Source organism: Camelus bactrianus, chromosome 9 (assembly GCF_048773025.1).
Source record: "Camelus bactrianus isolate YW-2024 breed Bactrian camel chromosome 9, ASM4877302v1, whole genome shotgun sequence".
NCBI classification, from domain to species: Eukaryota; Metazoa; Chordata; class Mammalia; order Artiodactyla; family Camelidae; genus Camelus; species Camelus bactrianus.
Genome location: NC_133547.1, coordinates 39061280 through 39075260, shown reverse-complemented (window position 1 = coordinate 39075260; position 13981 = coordinate 39061280). Strand labels below are relative to the sequence as shown.

Below are 13981 nucleotides of genomic sequence, written 5' to 3'. Positions count from 1 at the left end.
GGGAACTGGCCGTGCTCCCGTCCCAGGCCAGCCACTCTCCTCTCACCCAGTCACTGCTTCAGGGATTCTTCCCTCTCTTGTGCATTCCGGAATTTCCCTCTCTCCTGGATCATTCCCACCAGCGCGCAAACGTGCTGGATTTTCTCCCATCTTAACGCACAAGAGGAAACAAGACCTCACCCTACACCTCTCGCCGGCCACCTTTCTGCCCCTCTTTGTAGCACAACTCCTTCAAAGACTCGTCTGTGCTGACAGGCTCTGATTCCTGCATGCACGGCCCCTCGTCAACTTCATTCCCCCTGCTCTTCTCCTTATTTACTCTTGCAGCCACAGGTCCTTTTCCATGAAAATGCAAAGACCACCTCAAAGCCTTTAGCTTGACACAGCCTCTCTTAGATCTTCTTACAGCTTCCTTCCTCACACCATCCGGGTCTATGTTTGAATGTCATCTCTCTAAAGGGGCCTCCCCTGATCGCTCTAAAACACACCTGCCTCCTCCCTTCCCTCCCCTGCAGTTGTCACCGTCTGTCCTTTATCTGCTTTATGTTTCTCCTCAGTAGTTGTCAGCACATCATATATATAAACATTTCGTATTTACTTTGTTTATTGCCTGTCCCCTCCCCCAATCCTCCTTTAGAATTTAAGCTCCCCAAAGGCAGGGAGTTTTGTCTGTTTTGTTCACTGTTGTGTCTCCAATATTTAGAAAAGTGCCAGGAACAATGCCTGGCACATGGGAGGCAGTTAACACATTTATTGAATAAAAAACAGCCCTCTGGCTTATCATCCACTGTTCATAGCATCACTATTTACAACAGCCAAGACATGGAAGCAACCTAAATGTCCAACAACAGATGACTAGATAAAGAAGTTGTGGTGTGTGTGTGTGCGCACACACACACACACACACACACACACTGGAATATTACTCAGCCATAAAAAGAATAAAACAATGCCATTTGTAGGGTGTAGATGGACTTGGAGATCATCATACTAAGTGAAGTAAATCAGAAAGAGAAAGAAAAATACCATATGATATAACTTATATGTGGAATCTAAAAAAAAAGACACAAACTTACATGAACTTTACAAAATAGAGACAGGCTCACAGACACAGAAAACAAACTTACAGCTACCAGAGGGGAAAGGGGGTGGGGAGGGATAAATTGGGAGTTTGGGATTTGTAGATATTAACTATTATATATATAAAATAGATAAACAACAAGGTCCTACTGTATAGCACAGGTAACTGTATTCAATACCTTGTAATGTATATATATGTATTACTGAATCACTATGCTGTACACCAGAAATTAACACAATATTGTAAAACAACTGTACTTCAATAATAAAAAAGAACTTTATAAAGAAAAAAAAGGGAGAAATCAAGAAGATTTGTCAATCACAGTACAGCCTGCTTTTTTTTTGCCTAACCACCATTCAACACCCTCATATTCCTTGCTAGCAAGTCCTGATTTTATTCAAGGGTCCACTCTTAGCTCATCCCTGTGCACAAAGAAAGTAACCCAACCTCTCGCTGATTGTTAAATTGTGATGAGTCTAAGCTGACCATGGCAATCCACTCCTGATGCCCATGACTGGTTTAGGAGTAGGCATATGATCCAATGTGGACAATAAAAGGTATGGGGAAATCCTCTGAGGGCCATCTAGGAAAAGTTTTCTCACTCAAAGCAAGTCATAGATGGAGATGCAGCAGGATTTTGTTATACGTGAATGTGCTGACTAAAACTTTAGCAGCCAGTCATCCGGTGACCACAAAGGGAGCTAGCCAAGGTCAAAGCCATCGCATAAAGAATATGAGAATAAAAAAAGAAAAGTAACCTGGGTTCTTGATGATGTCCTTCAGCCAGTGGACTGACAAATCCTGGAGCAGCTCTATTTCACATCTACAGCTCTATCTCATACCTACGTGTTTTGTGAGATTAAAAAAATCTCTGGGTGAGGAGGGTGTTTTGTTACTTGGAGCAAAGAGCATACTAATTGACACTGCAATCAACTAGTTTCAGGGAGTTAGGTGGATTTGATGGCTGAAGCTAGTGTCCTGGTTCTTGGCTTAGATGACAGGATTGATGGAGATACCATCAAAGAGACTGGAAATAAAAGAGGGTATGTGGGTTTCTGGTAGTAGCATTAATTATTAATTCCTTCTATCTAGCAAAAAAGTGAGGACATTCATTAGTCATTCCATATAGCTAGTAAAAGTATAAAGGACGGTAGTGGCCATGTATATACAGAGCACTGAGAGAGCACAAAGGGGGTCCTATTCCACTGGGCGTTGGGTAGGACTGAGAATACTTCACAGGGGAGACTGAATTAGCAGTTGCTATTGTTTAATGCAAACCAGAAATCATCTTCTAGTAAGGAAGCTGAAACTTAAGAACATCATCCCATAATCAGCACTTAGAAAGAACATGCCTATAATTTATTGTTGGATCCAACTATTCAATCTCCGAGTTGCTTTATTTAAAAACAGCCAAGTTTGAACAGCAATTAGAAAAGCAAACCATTTAATTTTTAAGCTTATAAATAGCAATGAGTGATGTTACAAATTTCAAAAGAGTTAAAGAACACTTACTTACCTTTGCATAAGCTTTTCCACCTTTTAATTCCTGTCAAAGATAGAAAACACTATGAGGATATCATATGACTAAAGACTTAAAATTAAACATTGCAAATAATTCTGAAGTAGACATTTACACACTGGCAAGTACAGACTAAAATTATGATGATCTTAAATACAACTATTTGTATGTCCCCTGACTCCAACACATGACCAGAATTTTAATTTAGAATTTAACTTAAATCTAAAGGAGACAAATGGTGGGAAGATGAGCTGATATTTAATCTATTTGTGGAAGGTGAAATTGCCAAGTGTCCTGGACACACTGCAAGAACCTGAATCACCAAAGAAAGGTTAAACACTTATTTAGTTAAGCATGTTAATACACTGGACAAAGATTTCAGCAAGAGTTGAAACTCCTACTCCAGAGACAACCACTGTTACCAATTTTTAGGAATTACCCGAAAGACGCTATATGGATATATAATTTCCCCCTTTTACTCAAATGATAGCACATTATAAACACTGTTCTGTACGTTACTTTTTCCCACATGGCATTCCATGGTAGTACAGCAGAAGCTCTCTTATCTAACTCTTATCTCATATGGACAAGACTGGCAAAAGTAAAAAATAATAATAATATACAGATGTCTTAACATTTTACTTTAAAATACATAACTTTACATTAATTTGCCAAATCTCTGGATTTAGGAAACCACACAGATGTGAGAATTAAGTGTTAAACACTTAGAACATTGTCTAGCACATAGTATACATGCTCCGTATATGTGTTTGCCATTAAAATCAGGGTCAAACTCTCCTCTCCTCATCCACTTTTAAAAATGTGTTTGCTGAATGGAGTTGTCTCTTGTCTTTCTTTCATAAACTAAATACGACAATGCATAATCTACCATTTCTATTTTTAACGTGGTGAATTTAAATAAGTTGAGAAGTACTCTAAGGTAAACTTTATTGTTCATGAATATTTGCTACCCCTCCCCTTCCCGGCCCCACTGGTCAGGCTGGGGCCATGCCGCCAAATCTACTCCATTACGAATTACCACATTTTCCTTTACTAGGTCATTGTTATAGCCTTAATAGCGCCTTTAATTAAACAACGCAAAGACAAAACTTTCTCCAGATGATTCTACCCTCTTGTAGCTACTTCTTCTCTTTGCTCCCCTCTACAGCCAAACTCTTCAAAAGACTCCCCTAAATCTGCTGTATCCCACTCTCTATTCAATCTACTCTAATTGGGCTTCTGCCCTCATTTTCCCTCTGCGACAGCTCTTAAGATTACCAATAATCTCCATCATTTATTAAAGCCAAAGGCTCTGTCTTATTTAATTTCACAACAGCATCTGACAGGCTTGGCGGCTCTGCCTTTCTTATATCTTCTTTTCTCTAGACTTCTGTGGTGCCATAATCACCTAGTTTTACTCCTACCTCACTGGCTGCTCCTCACTCTCCTTTGCAGGACCTACTCCTTTATTTGACCTCTGTGGAAAGAATGCTAGTTGTACCCTAACTATCCATTCTCCCCTTTTCCACGGTAATAGAATCCTCTATTTTCAGTTGGGCATTAGCTACCCAAAATAAAGTAATTGACTACATTTTTCCACTTTCTTTTTGTACTATGGCAGTGCAGTAAGATCTGGCTGAAAGTATACAGAAGTGATGTAAATGAATTCTTGCTCCTTCCTTGTACTTGCTAAGTAATTTTATTCTACCTCTAAGTGTTAGAGTGATCTAGGATTTGGTCTAGGGTCTCTTGTCTCCTCTATCTACACTTTCTCCCTGGCTTATTCCATTCAGGTCTATGGCTTTAAATAAAAATTGTGTGCTGATGACTCTCAAATCTTTATCTCTAGTCTGAACTTCTCCCCGAGTTCCAAACTAGTATTTTAAATACTTACTTGACGTCTCAGGGACACCTCAAATTTAACATGGCTAAAATAGGCCCACTGATCTCTGTTTACAATGCCCCTGAAATTGCTCCACTTAGAGTCTTTGTTATTTTAATAAATAGCACGATCATCTACCCATAAGCTCAGGCAAAAAGTCTAAGAGTTATTCTCAATTACTTTCTCTTTTCCCCTCATTCACCATATCCAATCCATTAGCGGGAGGTCTACTTCCAAAATACATCCTGAATCATACTACCTCTGTTATAACTCCATGCCAAAACATAAGCATTCCACATCTGAATTATCTCAAGCACCTAAGTGGTCTCTGCAATTCATCCTTTACATAGCAGCAAAAGTGATCTTAGAAGATCAGGTCTCTCCTTATTAAAATCCTCAAAATGATTCCAAATATAACTGGAATAAAATCTAAATTCCCATAAGGCCCTACCTGACTCAGTGTCTCCAACATCATCACCAAGAACTTTCCCTCTCCCTATTTTCCATGTTCCAGTCAAGCTGGTCTTCTATATTTAAGCATGCCAGATTTGTTGTTTATCTTGCATGAGGGTCATGGTATTTTTGAATTTGTGGCTTAATGTCTTTCATCAGTTTTAGAAGATTCTCAGCCACAATCTCTCACTTTTCCTTCCAGGGCTCAAATTATTTATATATATCTATGTGTATATCTATCTATCTATCTATCTATCTATCTATCTATCTATCTATCTATCTATCTATCTCTATTTATCTATATATCTATATCTCAGATCTTTATACTGTTTCCCAAGTCTTACACTCTGTTCTGTATATTCGACTCTTTTTCTCTCTATGATTTAGCCTGGATATTTTCTTTTGCCCTATTTTCCAAAGCTTTCTTCAGTTGTGACAAATCTGCTGTTAAACATATCTGGTGACATTTAGTTTAATTTACTTAGCTTTAAATCTTAGTTAATGTATTTTTCAGTTCTGGAATTCAATTTGATTTTTTAAAAAGTTTCTAGTTCTATAATTTCCCATAATGTTCAATCATTATAATTTTTATAACAAGTTTGTCTTAGACCTTCTCCAAATCTGTATCTTTTGTTTTTATGATCTGTTTTTCCTTTTGGTTTTAGTCATGTAGTCATATCACTCAGTATGCTTGGTAACTTTTGTGCACGATGATTTGAAGAAATAATTTCAGGCTCAGAATAATGTTATTCTCCTCAAGAGAAGATACACATTTGCTTCTGGCAAGAAGTACAGTCAGGATACACCGTCTTCATCCAAGCAGCAATTGAGCTGATTAGAAGCTGAGTTTCAGTCTTAGTAAGGGTCAACTGATAGCCACTATCCTCCTCCTTCTAGGCTGAAACTCTTAGTGTGTTCCCAAAAAGCTTGAGGTATTTACCAAGGCTCCTACTGTTGGTGGGCCCTGGACTCCACTGTTTTTGTTTGTTTGTTTATAAATGGAGGTGTTGAGGATTGAACCCAGGAACTTGTACATGCTAAGGCCGCGTTCTACCGATGAGCTATACCATCCCCTCTGGAATTTATTCTTGTTCCCTTAGTCCTGTAAAATTGCCAGAATCTCAGCTCAGCTTCTTAGCTTCTCCATCACTGCTTTTGGCTCAGCTCCTTAGCTACTGCCTATAAATTAGTAAATGCTTTGAGGGCAAAAACATTGCCAAATGTCAGGGTCATCTCTTTACGCTTCCCTTGTCTATTATTGTAAGCCTCTTAAATCCTTACTGCCTTGGCAACTTCTGATGCCTTCAAGCAGCTATTTTTAATATTTTATCTAGCTTTTCTGGTTGTTTTCAGAAGGAAGGGTAGCCTGTAGCAAGCTAGTCTATTAATTTCAGAAGCATAAACACCCAGGTTTATTATAATCTTACAGCCTGTTATGGATTGAATTGTGCTCCCCCAAAAGATATGTTGAAAACTTAACCCACAGTACCTCAGAATATGACCCTACTTGGAAACAGGGTCTTTACAAAGGTAATCAAGTTAAAATGAAGTCCTATTCAATGTGACCACTGTCCTTATAAAATACAGGAAATGAAAACATAGGTAGACAAGCACAGAGGGGAGATGACATAAAGACACGGAAAAGATAGCCATGTAACCAGAGTGATGCATCTACAAGTCAAGAAAGGCCTCAGGCTAGGAAACTAGGAGAAAGGCAAGGGACAGCATCTTCCCTAGTGCCTTTAGAGGGAACATGGGCCTGCCGACACCTTGATTTTGGTCTTCTGAACTCCAGAACTGTACAACAATAAATTTCTGTTGTTTTAAGCCGCCCAGCGTATGGCACTTCTTTACAGCAGCTCTAGAAAACTAACAAAGGACCTTTTCATCTTCAGGTCTGGGACAGTTAATTTTGTGTCAATTTGACTGGGTCACAGGGTGTCTAAATATTTGGTTAAACATGATTTCTCGGGGTGTCTGTGAGGGTATTTCTGGATGAGATTAACACGGGAATCAGCTGACTGAGTAAAGCAGATTGCCCTCCCCATTGTGGGTGGGGATCCCCCAGCCTGTTAAGGACATGAATGACAGAAACAGTGGAAGTTGAACTATCTCTGCCTGTTTGAGCTGGGACATGGTCTTCTCCTGCCCTCAGACTAGGACGTATACCACCAGTGCTCCTGTTTCTCAGGCCTTTGGACTCCAACTGGAACTACATTACCAGGGCAAACTGTGGGACTTCTCAGCTTCCATAAATTTGAAGTCAGTTCCTTATAATAAATCATATATATACATATATGTATATATATCTCCTGATTCTCTGGAGTTCTGACTAATGTAACATCTTACTCCTTTAGAACAGCTTTTTCCTATTTCACTCATTTTACATAGGTGCCCCCCCTTCAAATGTTATCTTTCAGAGCAGTCTTCACTAACCCCTCTCTCAATTTTCTAGAATGATGTCTTTTCCCTAAGTTATTCTCTGTTACCTCATTGTATTTGATACATAACACTTCTCACTATCTAAAAGAATCTTACTTGGTTACATGCTTACCATCTTTCCTGCCACTCCTCCCCTAACTGCAACTAGAAAGTAGAGTCCCTGAGGGCAGGAACTCATCCCAGGCCACCACTGTCTTTTCAGTGCCTTAGAAAGTACCTGGCACATTGCAGGCACTCACACACTTGCAGTCAGCCTTCCCTGTGTCCTAAGCAACAGAGTACATTATCAAACTTCTGAACCTTTGTCAAATTTACAGGTAAAATAGTATCTTATTTGTAGTTTTAATATACATGAGTGAGACTAACTTTTTATATGTTTAAAAGCTATTTGTATTTTCCTTTTTGTGAAATGTATATTGTCTACTTTTTTTTTTCAAAAGTTGTTAATCTTTTTCTTACTGATTTATTTGAAGGAATTCTTTCTATACCAAAAATATTTGTCCTCTGACATTATTTGCAGATATTTCCCCGAATTCCTGACTTTTTAAAGGTATTCTTTGTAATGCAGAAAATGTTTATAAAATTGAGTTTTACTAATTTTTCTTCATGGGATCTTACTTTTATATGATAGGGTAAGGTAGGGTAAGTTCAGTAAATACTTTCATTTACTAAGCATGGTAAGAGAATGCTAGCGGTTCATCAATATCCATTCTCTCCTTCTTTAGTGGAATCTGATAGCCCCTCAGCTAGAGACTACATTCACAGCTTTTCTCCCAGTTTGGTGTGGTCATGTAACCAAGTTCTAACCAGTGGGACATGAACAAAAACCATGAGCACCACTTTTGGGTTGCCCTAAAAAGGAATGCATTTGTTCTCATGAGGCTTTGTCTCCTTTCTCACACGTGGAGAGAGAACGAGGCTGGAGCGACTTCCTTGGATCTAAAGATGGGCACCATACAGTGGAGATGGCAGATCTGCTCTCCAAGCCCTGAGGGGACCCCTTGGCTTTTACCCAAGAGGGACATAAACCTCTATTTTGTTTAAGTCATTGTATATTTGGGTCTCTGATTCAGTTACTTGCCGTATATGCCTTAACTAATACACCAAACTTATGTAGTCTGAGGAACTGGTTTACTTCAGATGAACAAGCCCTATCCTACGTAGCAAAAAAAGAAAAAATTAAAAAAATGAATTCTGAGTTATGCTTTACTATAAATTGGTTTTATTTTCTTTTTCTTAAAATTCAAAGACTGACAGATCATCTTTCAAACATCATGACTAAGACTAAAACTCCATTTAGAAAAAGTTTCAAATTCAGAGCCTCAGCAGGAATTAAGGCAGAAAGGGAAGAAAGTAGGATGTATCTCAACTAATCCTAGTAACTCCATGGGGAAATTATTATACCTTTATTTGGATAAGGAAACTGATTTTTTAAAAGTCAGAAGGATTGCCTAAGGTTTCACAGTTAATAACTGGCATATCTGGGATTCAAACCCAGGTCAGTATGATGCCATATACAATTTCACAGCATCACCCTTCCTTTAAGGAAGGCTCCATTCAATTATTGCTGCTACAAATGACTATTTTAGAGGTCTATTTTCATTAGAGGCTTAAAACCTATAAAATGTATGTATGTGCTTATGTTATGTTTGAACTGAATAATTTAAGCAATATAAGGGAAATTAGTGTGTAGTCACATACATACATCATAGTGTCCATATCAGTTGATTCAAAAAGCAAAATAAGAAATCCTTAAGTACAACCTTTTATCCAATACAGAAGGGTACAAAACCAGAGTGGAAAAGAACAAGGCAAGGGATTCCTGTTTTCATCCTGAATACTTCTCTATTTATTTTTTGAACTTGTATATGTGTTACTTTGGTAATTTAAAAAAAAAAGTATATAAAATTTAAAACATAAAGTTTACATTTTAAAGTCAACACTTTAATTCACCAGTAGTGGATTCCTAATGGATTTCTCTTTTTCACCCAAAAAAGGTGGGATCACTTACTTATATATGTATTAAGTTGAACCGATTTGTGACTGCAATTTTTGTAGATGATTGGTAATAAGCTTCAAATTACTATGTGGAAAGGAAATATATAACAAAGAAAACATGGACTTAGAATCAGAAACACTTGTGCTTAAGTTCCTACTTTGCCATTTATTAGGTAAGTGAATTTGGGCAGGTAACAACCTCTCTGAGCCTTGGTTTCCCTGAAAATGGAAAAAATAACACCCATTTTCAGATTTGTTATTAGACACAAAATACGTAAAGTCCCTAAAACCAGTGCGTAACAAAGAAGAGGAATTTAGTGAATGACATGATATAAACATATTTAGCCCCCAAACTAATAAAATAATATTAATACCTATATGTATAGTGATAATGTGATGAAGGTTTTTCAATAATATTTTAATTTATAACTTTGGATTCTCCCTCTTATTTGTCATACTAATTTAAATTATTGCTGCAAGTGTGAAGTGAAATTACATGTACCAGTTCTAACAATAAAGCAGAGCTAAATAAAGCGCATCAGTGACTATGGAACTAATTCTGGTTTCTGAAAGCAGAGAAGTAATAGGCTATTTTTATACCTTCCTCACAGATACTCTGTAGATACAAGGGTCCAGGATGCCTGTGGTGGCACTTGCACTCATTTTGCACATAAATGAGAACTTCTTCCTCCAGTGAACACAGTTTGCTTGCACCACCTCCCTGAAGGGGAAAAAAAAAAACCCAAAACCAGTTAATTAACTATTATTGATGACATGTTAGAAAGCACACACTCTTTCACTCAAGTCTATAATATAAACATGATATATTAAAAGCCAATATTTAGAAACAGTGAAACATGAAGAGAACAAATTCCTAACAATGTGATCTGAAATCTTTAGAAGGTTTTAATTATCCATAGGAAAATGAAAAAAAAAAGTGAATTTACTTACCGATTTAATCAATATAAACTGATGCTTCATTCATTCAGCACACAATACACATTTGTTTATAGTAGGTGTGATGAGTATGTGGTAGGTGATTAAAATATGAAGATGAAAATAACAGTTTTCTAACTGTATAGGGCTTATAGTTTACAGTTAGTGTAAGAGACAGAAATATAAACAAACACTTATTCTGAAATGAACTACTGCACAGTCTCACACCTATTCCAGCCATGAGAGCAACAGCATCTACCGTCTATGGACAGCGTATCACATGCTATTGAATCTCACAACCACCCCAGGAGGCATCCTCCTCCCTTTACAGGTCAGGAACATGAGGCACAAGGAGAGACGTTAACTCAAGGATATTCAGGTAGGAAGCAGCACAGCTAGCACTCAAACTGGGCTCATTTGACTCAAAAGCCCACTTGTCTGTTTTTTCCAACAACTCTGCTCTTTCAAGTTTCCAGGCCTTTGTATGTGCTGTTCCCTCTACTATCCTCTTAGAAAGGAAGGATAATTATTCCTCTAACATAGGAAGAAAAGAAAGACAGTGCGCAAAAATAAAGACAAAGCTGGAGAAAGCAAAAGGGAAAGGCAAGAGAGCCCAGGTTAAACGGTTTTCATTTTCTCAGGAAAGTGTAATAGGTGAGGTTACTGCTGCAGGAAGACAGCGGCTAATGGGATGGTGAATGTGACCATCAAGGCTGAGGATGGTGAATGTGACAGAGAGTCAACTTGCAGCTGCCTCAGTGAATAAAACAAGTTTGCACTGGGACCAGTCAGTTTGGTTTTATGGATTTCTCCATCAATGCACAGAAATCCAATAACAAGAAGTGCAAAAACAAATATAATTTAAAAACCAAGTATGTGTTTGTGTGTGGTGTGTGCATGTATGTTTACTTATATACATACAAGCAGATACACAAATGGAGAGGAGGATGTGTATTTTATCATAGGTTTAATTGTCATAACTTTAGCTTTTTTTCTCATTAGGAAACTCTAGGTGATTTAAAGAATTATGATATGAAGAGAATGTATATGTGACTATGTGTATATGCATACTGAAATCCAGCAGGGGTGCAGTTTATCCGTATGGTCACAAAACAGGCAGAATAAAAGTTTGGCAAAGCATGGATCAGAAAGTATTTGTCAGGCAACCTGAGGCATCCCCAATAAGATGAGCAGCAGCTAACCTATACACTCAAAATTAAATGAAAAGGGGAGGGGAGGGATAGCTCAGTGGTAGAGTGCTTGCCTAGCAAGTGTAAGGTCCTGGGTTCAATCCCCAGTACCTCCATTTAAAAAATAAATTAAATAGAACTAACTACCCTACCCCCAAAAAAGTATACAGTGCTATATGTTAATTATATTTCAATAAAACTGGAAGGAAAAAAAATAAATAAAGTGAGTTTTTTAAAAATTAGTGAAAAATCAAGAGAATAACAAGCAAGAAAAATAAAACCAGATTTTTTTTTTTCATTGTTGCTTCTCTCTCAACATCTCTTGGCCTCGAGACTTGATCAAGGCATTAGCCATGGACTCTGGAGTTTCCCAAAAAAGGGATGCAGACATATCAATGACTGGACTCCAGACCCTTCCAGAGACTGCTGAGCTTCAAGGCACTGGGTTGTTTCTGTCACTGAGACCAATGACATATGATCAAGAATCAGAAACAATATTTTTTAAAAAAAACCTATTATTTTACTTTTCTGATAAAATTACATAAAACTTCTGATTAAGGATGAGAGATTGGCTGCCTGTATTAGCCTCTGTTCCCTCCCCAAAATATTCTAAATTAAAACAAAAGAAATTTTTAAGTGACCATGTCACAAGGACAAAGAGACCCAGACGGGAGACAAAATAAGTGGCCAAGGACAGACAAGTGAGAACTGATTAAGCAGATCAAAGAAAGCTGAACCTTGAGCTGCAAATAGTGAAAGCCAAGAGCAGGGATCTAAAATTGATCTTAAAGTAGAATAAAGGAAGGACAAAAGGCAGAAGGATTCATTGAAAACTCTTTTATTTTTATTCATTTATTTATTTTGGAAACTGTTTTAGAAACAGAGCCTCAGATCCTTTCTCTGACTCCTGCAGAAGACTGAGATCATTCTCCTGACAAGGTAAAAAAACAAAGGGATCTCTGAAATACCTGACTTGAGGGCAGGTATTGAAAATGGGGTGAAAGCCTGACCATATCAGGGGGAGGGGGATGAGAGATGACTTACTGAATGCTGACACCTCCAACCTTCTTCCCTTCACCTGGCTCCCCAGAATGCTGGGGCCAGGTGTATGTACATATTTTTTCTTAAAGATGTGGAAAGAATATTCCCTGGGGAATCCAACTACCCCAAAGAAAATGAGATGGATGTTGAGGGTTCCCAACAAAACAGTCTACAGTAATAACCTGACTCAATGAGCACCCTCCACATGCACAAAGCTTCTAGCCAACTTTTAGTGCTTCACAGTTACATGCGAGCACACACGTAAGGAAAGTCTCTTAATATGAAATATAGAGAACAGTGAATAGCAAAAAAGCAACTTGAACAAAACAAAGTCTATGCTGGAGGAAGAACAGATTCTCAGAGAGAGACAAAGTACATCTACCATAGAGACATAGGATGCTGATAAAAAAAAAAAAAAAGAACATACAGGAAACTAAAAAGTGCTCATGGAAATCAGAACTACTGGGCTTGATACTCTGTTTGTCATTCCAGATCCACTACCCTTCTCTGTGGCCCAGGAAGCTGGCCTTTATGGACTTTATCAACTAGGCTCCCTCGCCCTCTGCCTCTGAATGTGCTAAAGGGACAATACACTGCCAACTACAGTAAACACTCAATAAATTTGTTGACTGAGAGCATAAATGTCATGCATGGGCCACAAGTGAATAATCCCAGCTACCACTCCTGCCTACATTACTTTACAACTATTCCTAAATCAACCCCTTTCCTGTGTCTAGCCCCACTACCCTAATTCAGTCCCTTAATAACTCTTCCCTGAAATATGGCAACAGCTTCCTAAATGGTCCCCACTCAGGTCTACCTTCCTCATTGCTACCAGAGAGCTCCTTCTAAAATGCAAGTTTGGTAACGTCATTCCTCTGTTTAAAATCCTTCACTGCTTCCCCGTGTCTCAGATTAGGTCCAACCTCCTTAACATGGCATCTTCATGATTAGGCCCCTGCCTATCTTCAGTCTCATCTCTTGAGCCTTTTTGTCTCATACTGATTGTCATTTCACATTTACTTCACACTGTTTCTCATATGTATGTCTTTATGACATTTTCTTTCCCTCGCACACTATTTACCTCCTTTTCAACTACAACATTCACCAGTTTAATTCTAACTCATTTAGATTAGTCATCACCCCCTCTAGGAATCTTTCCCCAATTCAGCCCTCAGGTGAGGCCTGGTGTCCTGTATGACCTGGTCTGCTTTGGTCCCCTGAATCCCTCAGCGCCCACCAGTCCCTATCCTAGAGGGCTGCCACCCAGGGAAGGGGCTGCAAGAGCTGGCTGAGTTGGCTTTCTCCATCATTCCCTTCCCCCAGGATGTGGTCCTAATTTCCTTTATCCTTTCCTTATTCTGGCAGATTCTCCTATGATTACATGTATTTCAAATGAACCAATACTGTAAGTGAATTTTTAAAATTTATAAGCCTAA

At 38.3% G+C, this 13981-nt stretch overlaps 1 protein-coding gene across 4 annotated transcripts in view; it reads right to left on the bottom strand.

Annotated features, from left to right (window-relative positions):
* Positions 1-13981, bottom strand: part of EEIG2 (EEIG family member 2) — an 81031-nt gene that overhangs the window by 47984 nt on the left and 19066 nt on the right. For all 4 annotated transcript variants that reach the window (XR_012509164.1, XR_012509165.1, XM_074370083.1 and 1 more), the window contains exons 2-3: positions 9976-10096; positions 2598-2627 (exon numbers count right to left, since the gene is read on the bottom strand). Coding sequence is in view for 2 of the 4 variants with exons in the window: in XM_074370083.1 (XP_074226184.1) it covers positions 2598-2627; positions 9976-10096 (151 nt within the window). In the remaining 2 variants the exon portion in view is untranslated. The remainder of the gene's footprint in view (positions 1-2597; positions 2628-9975; positions 10097-13981) is intronic.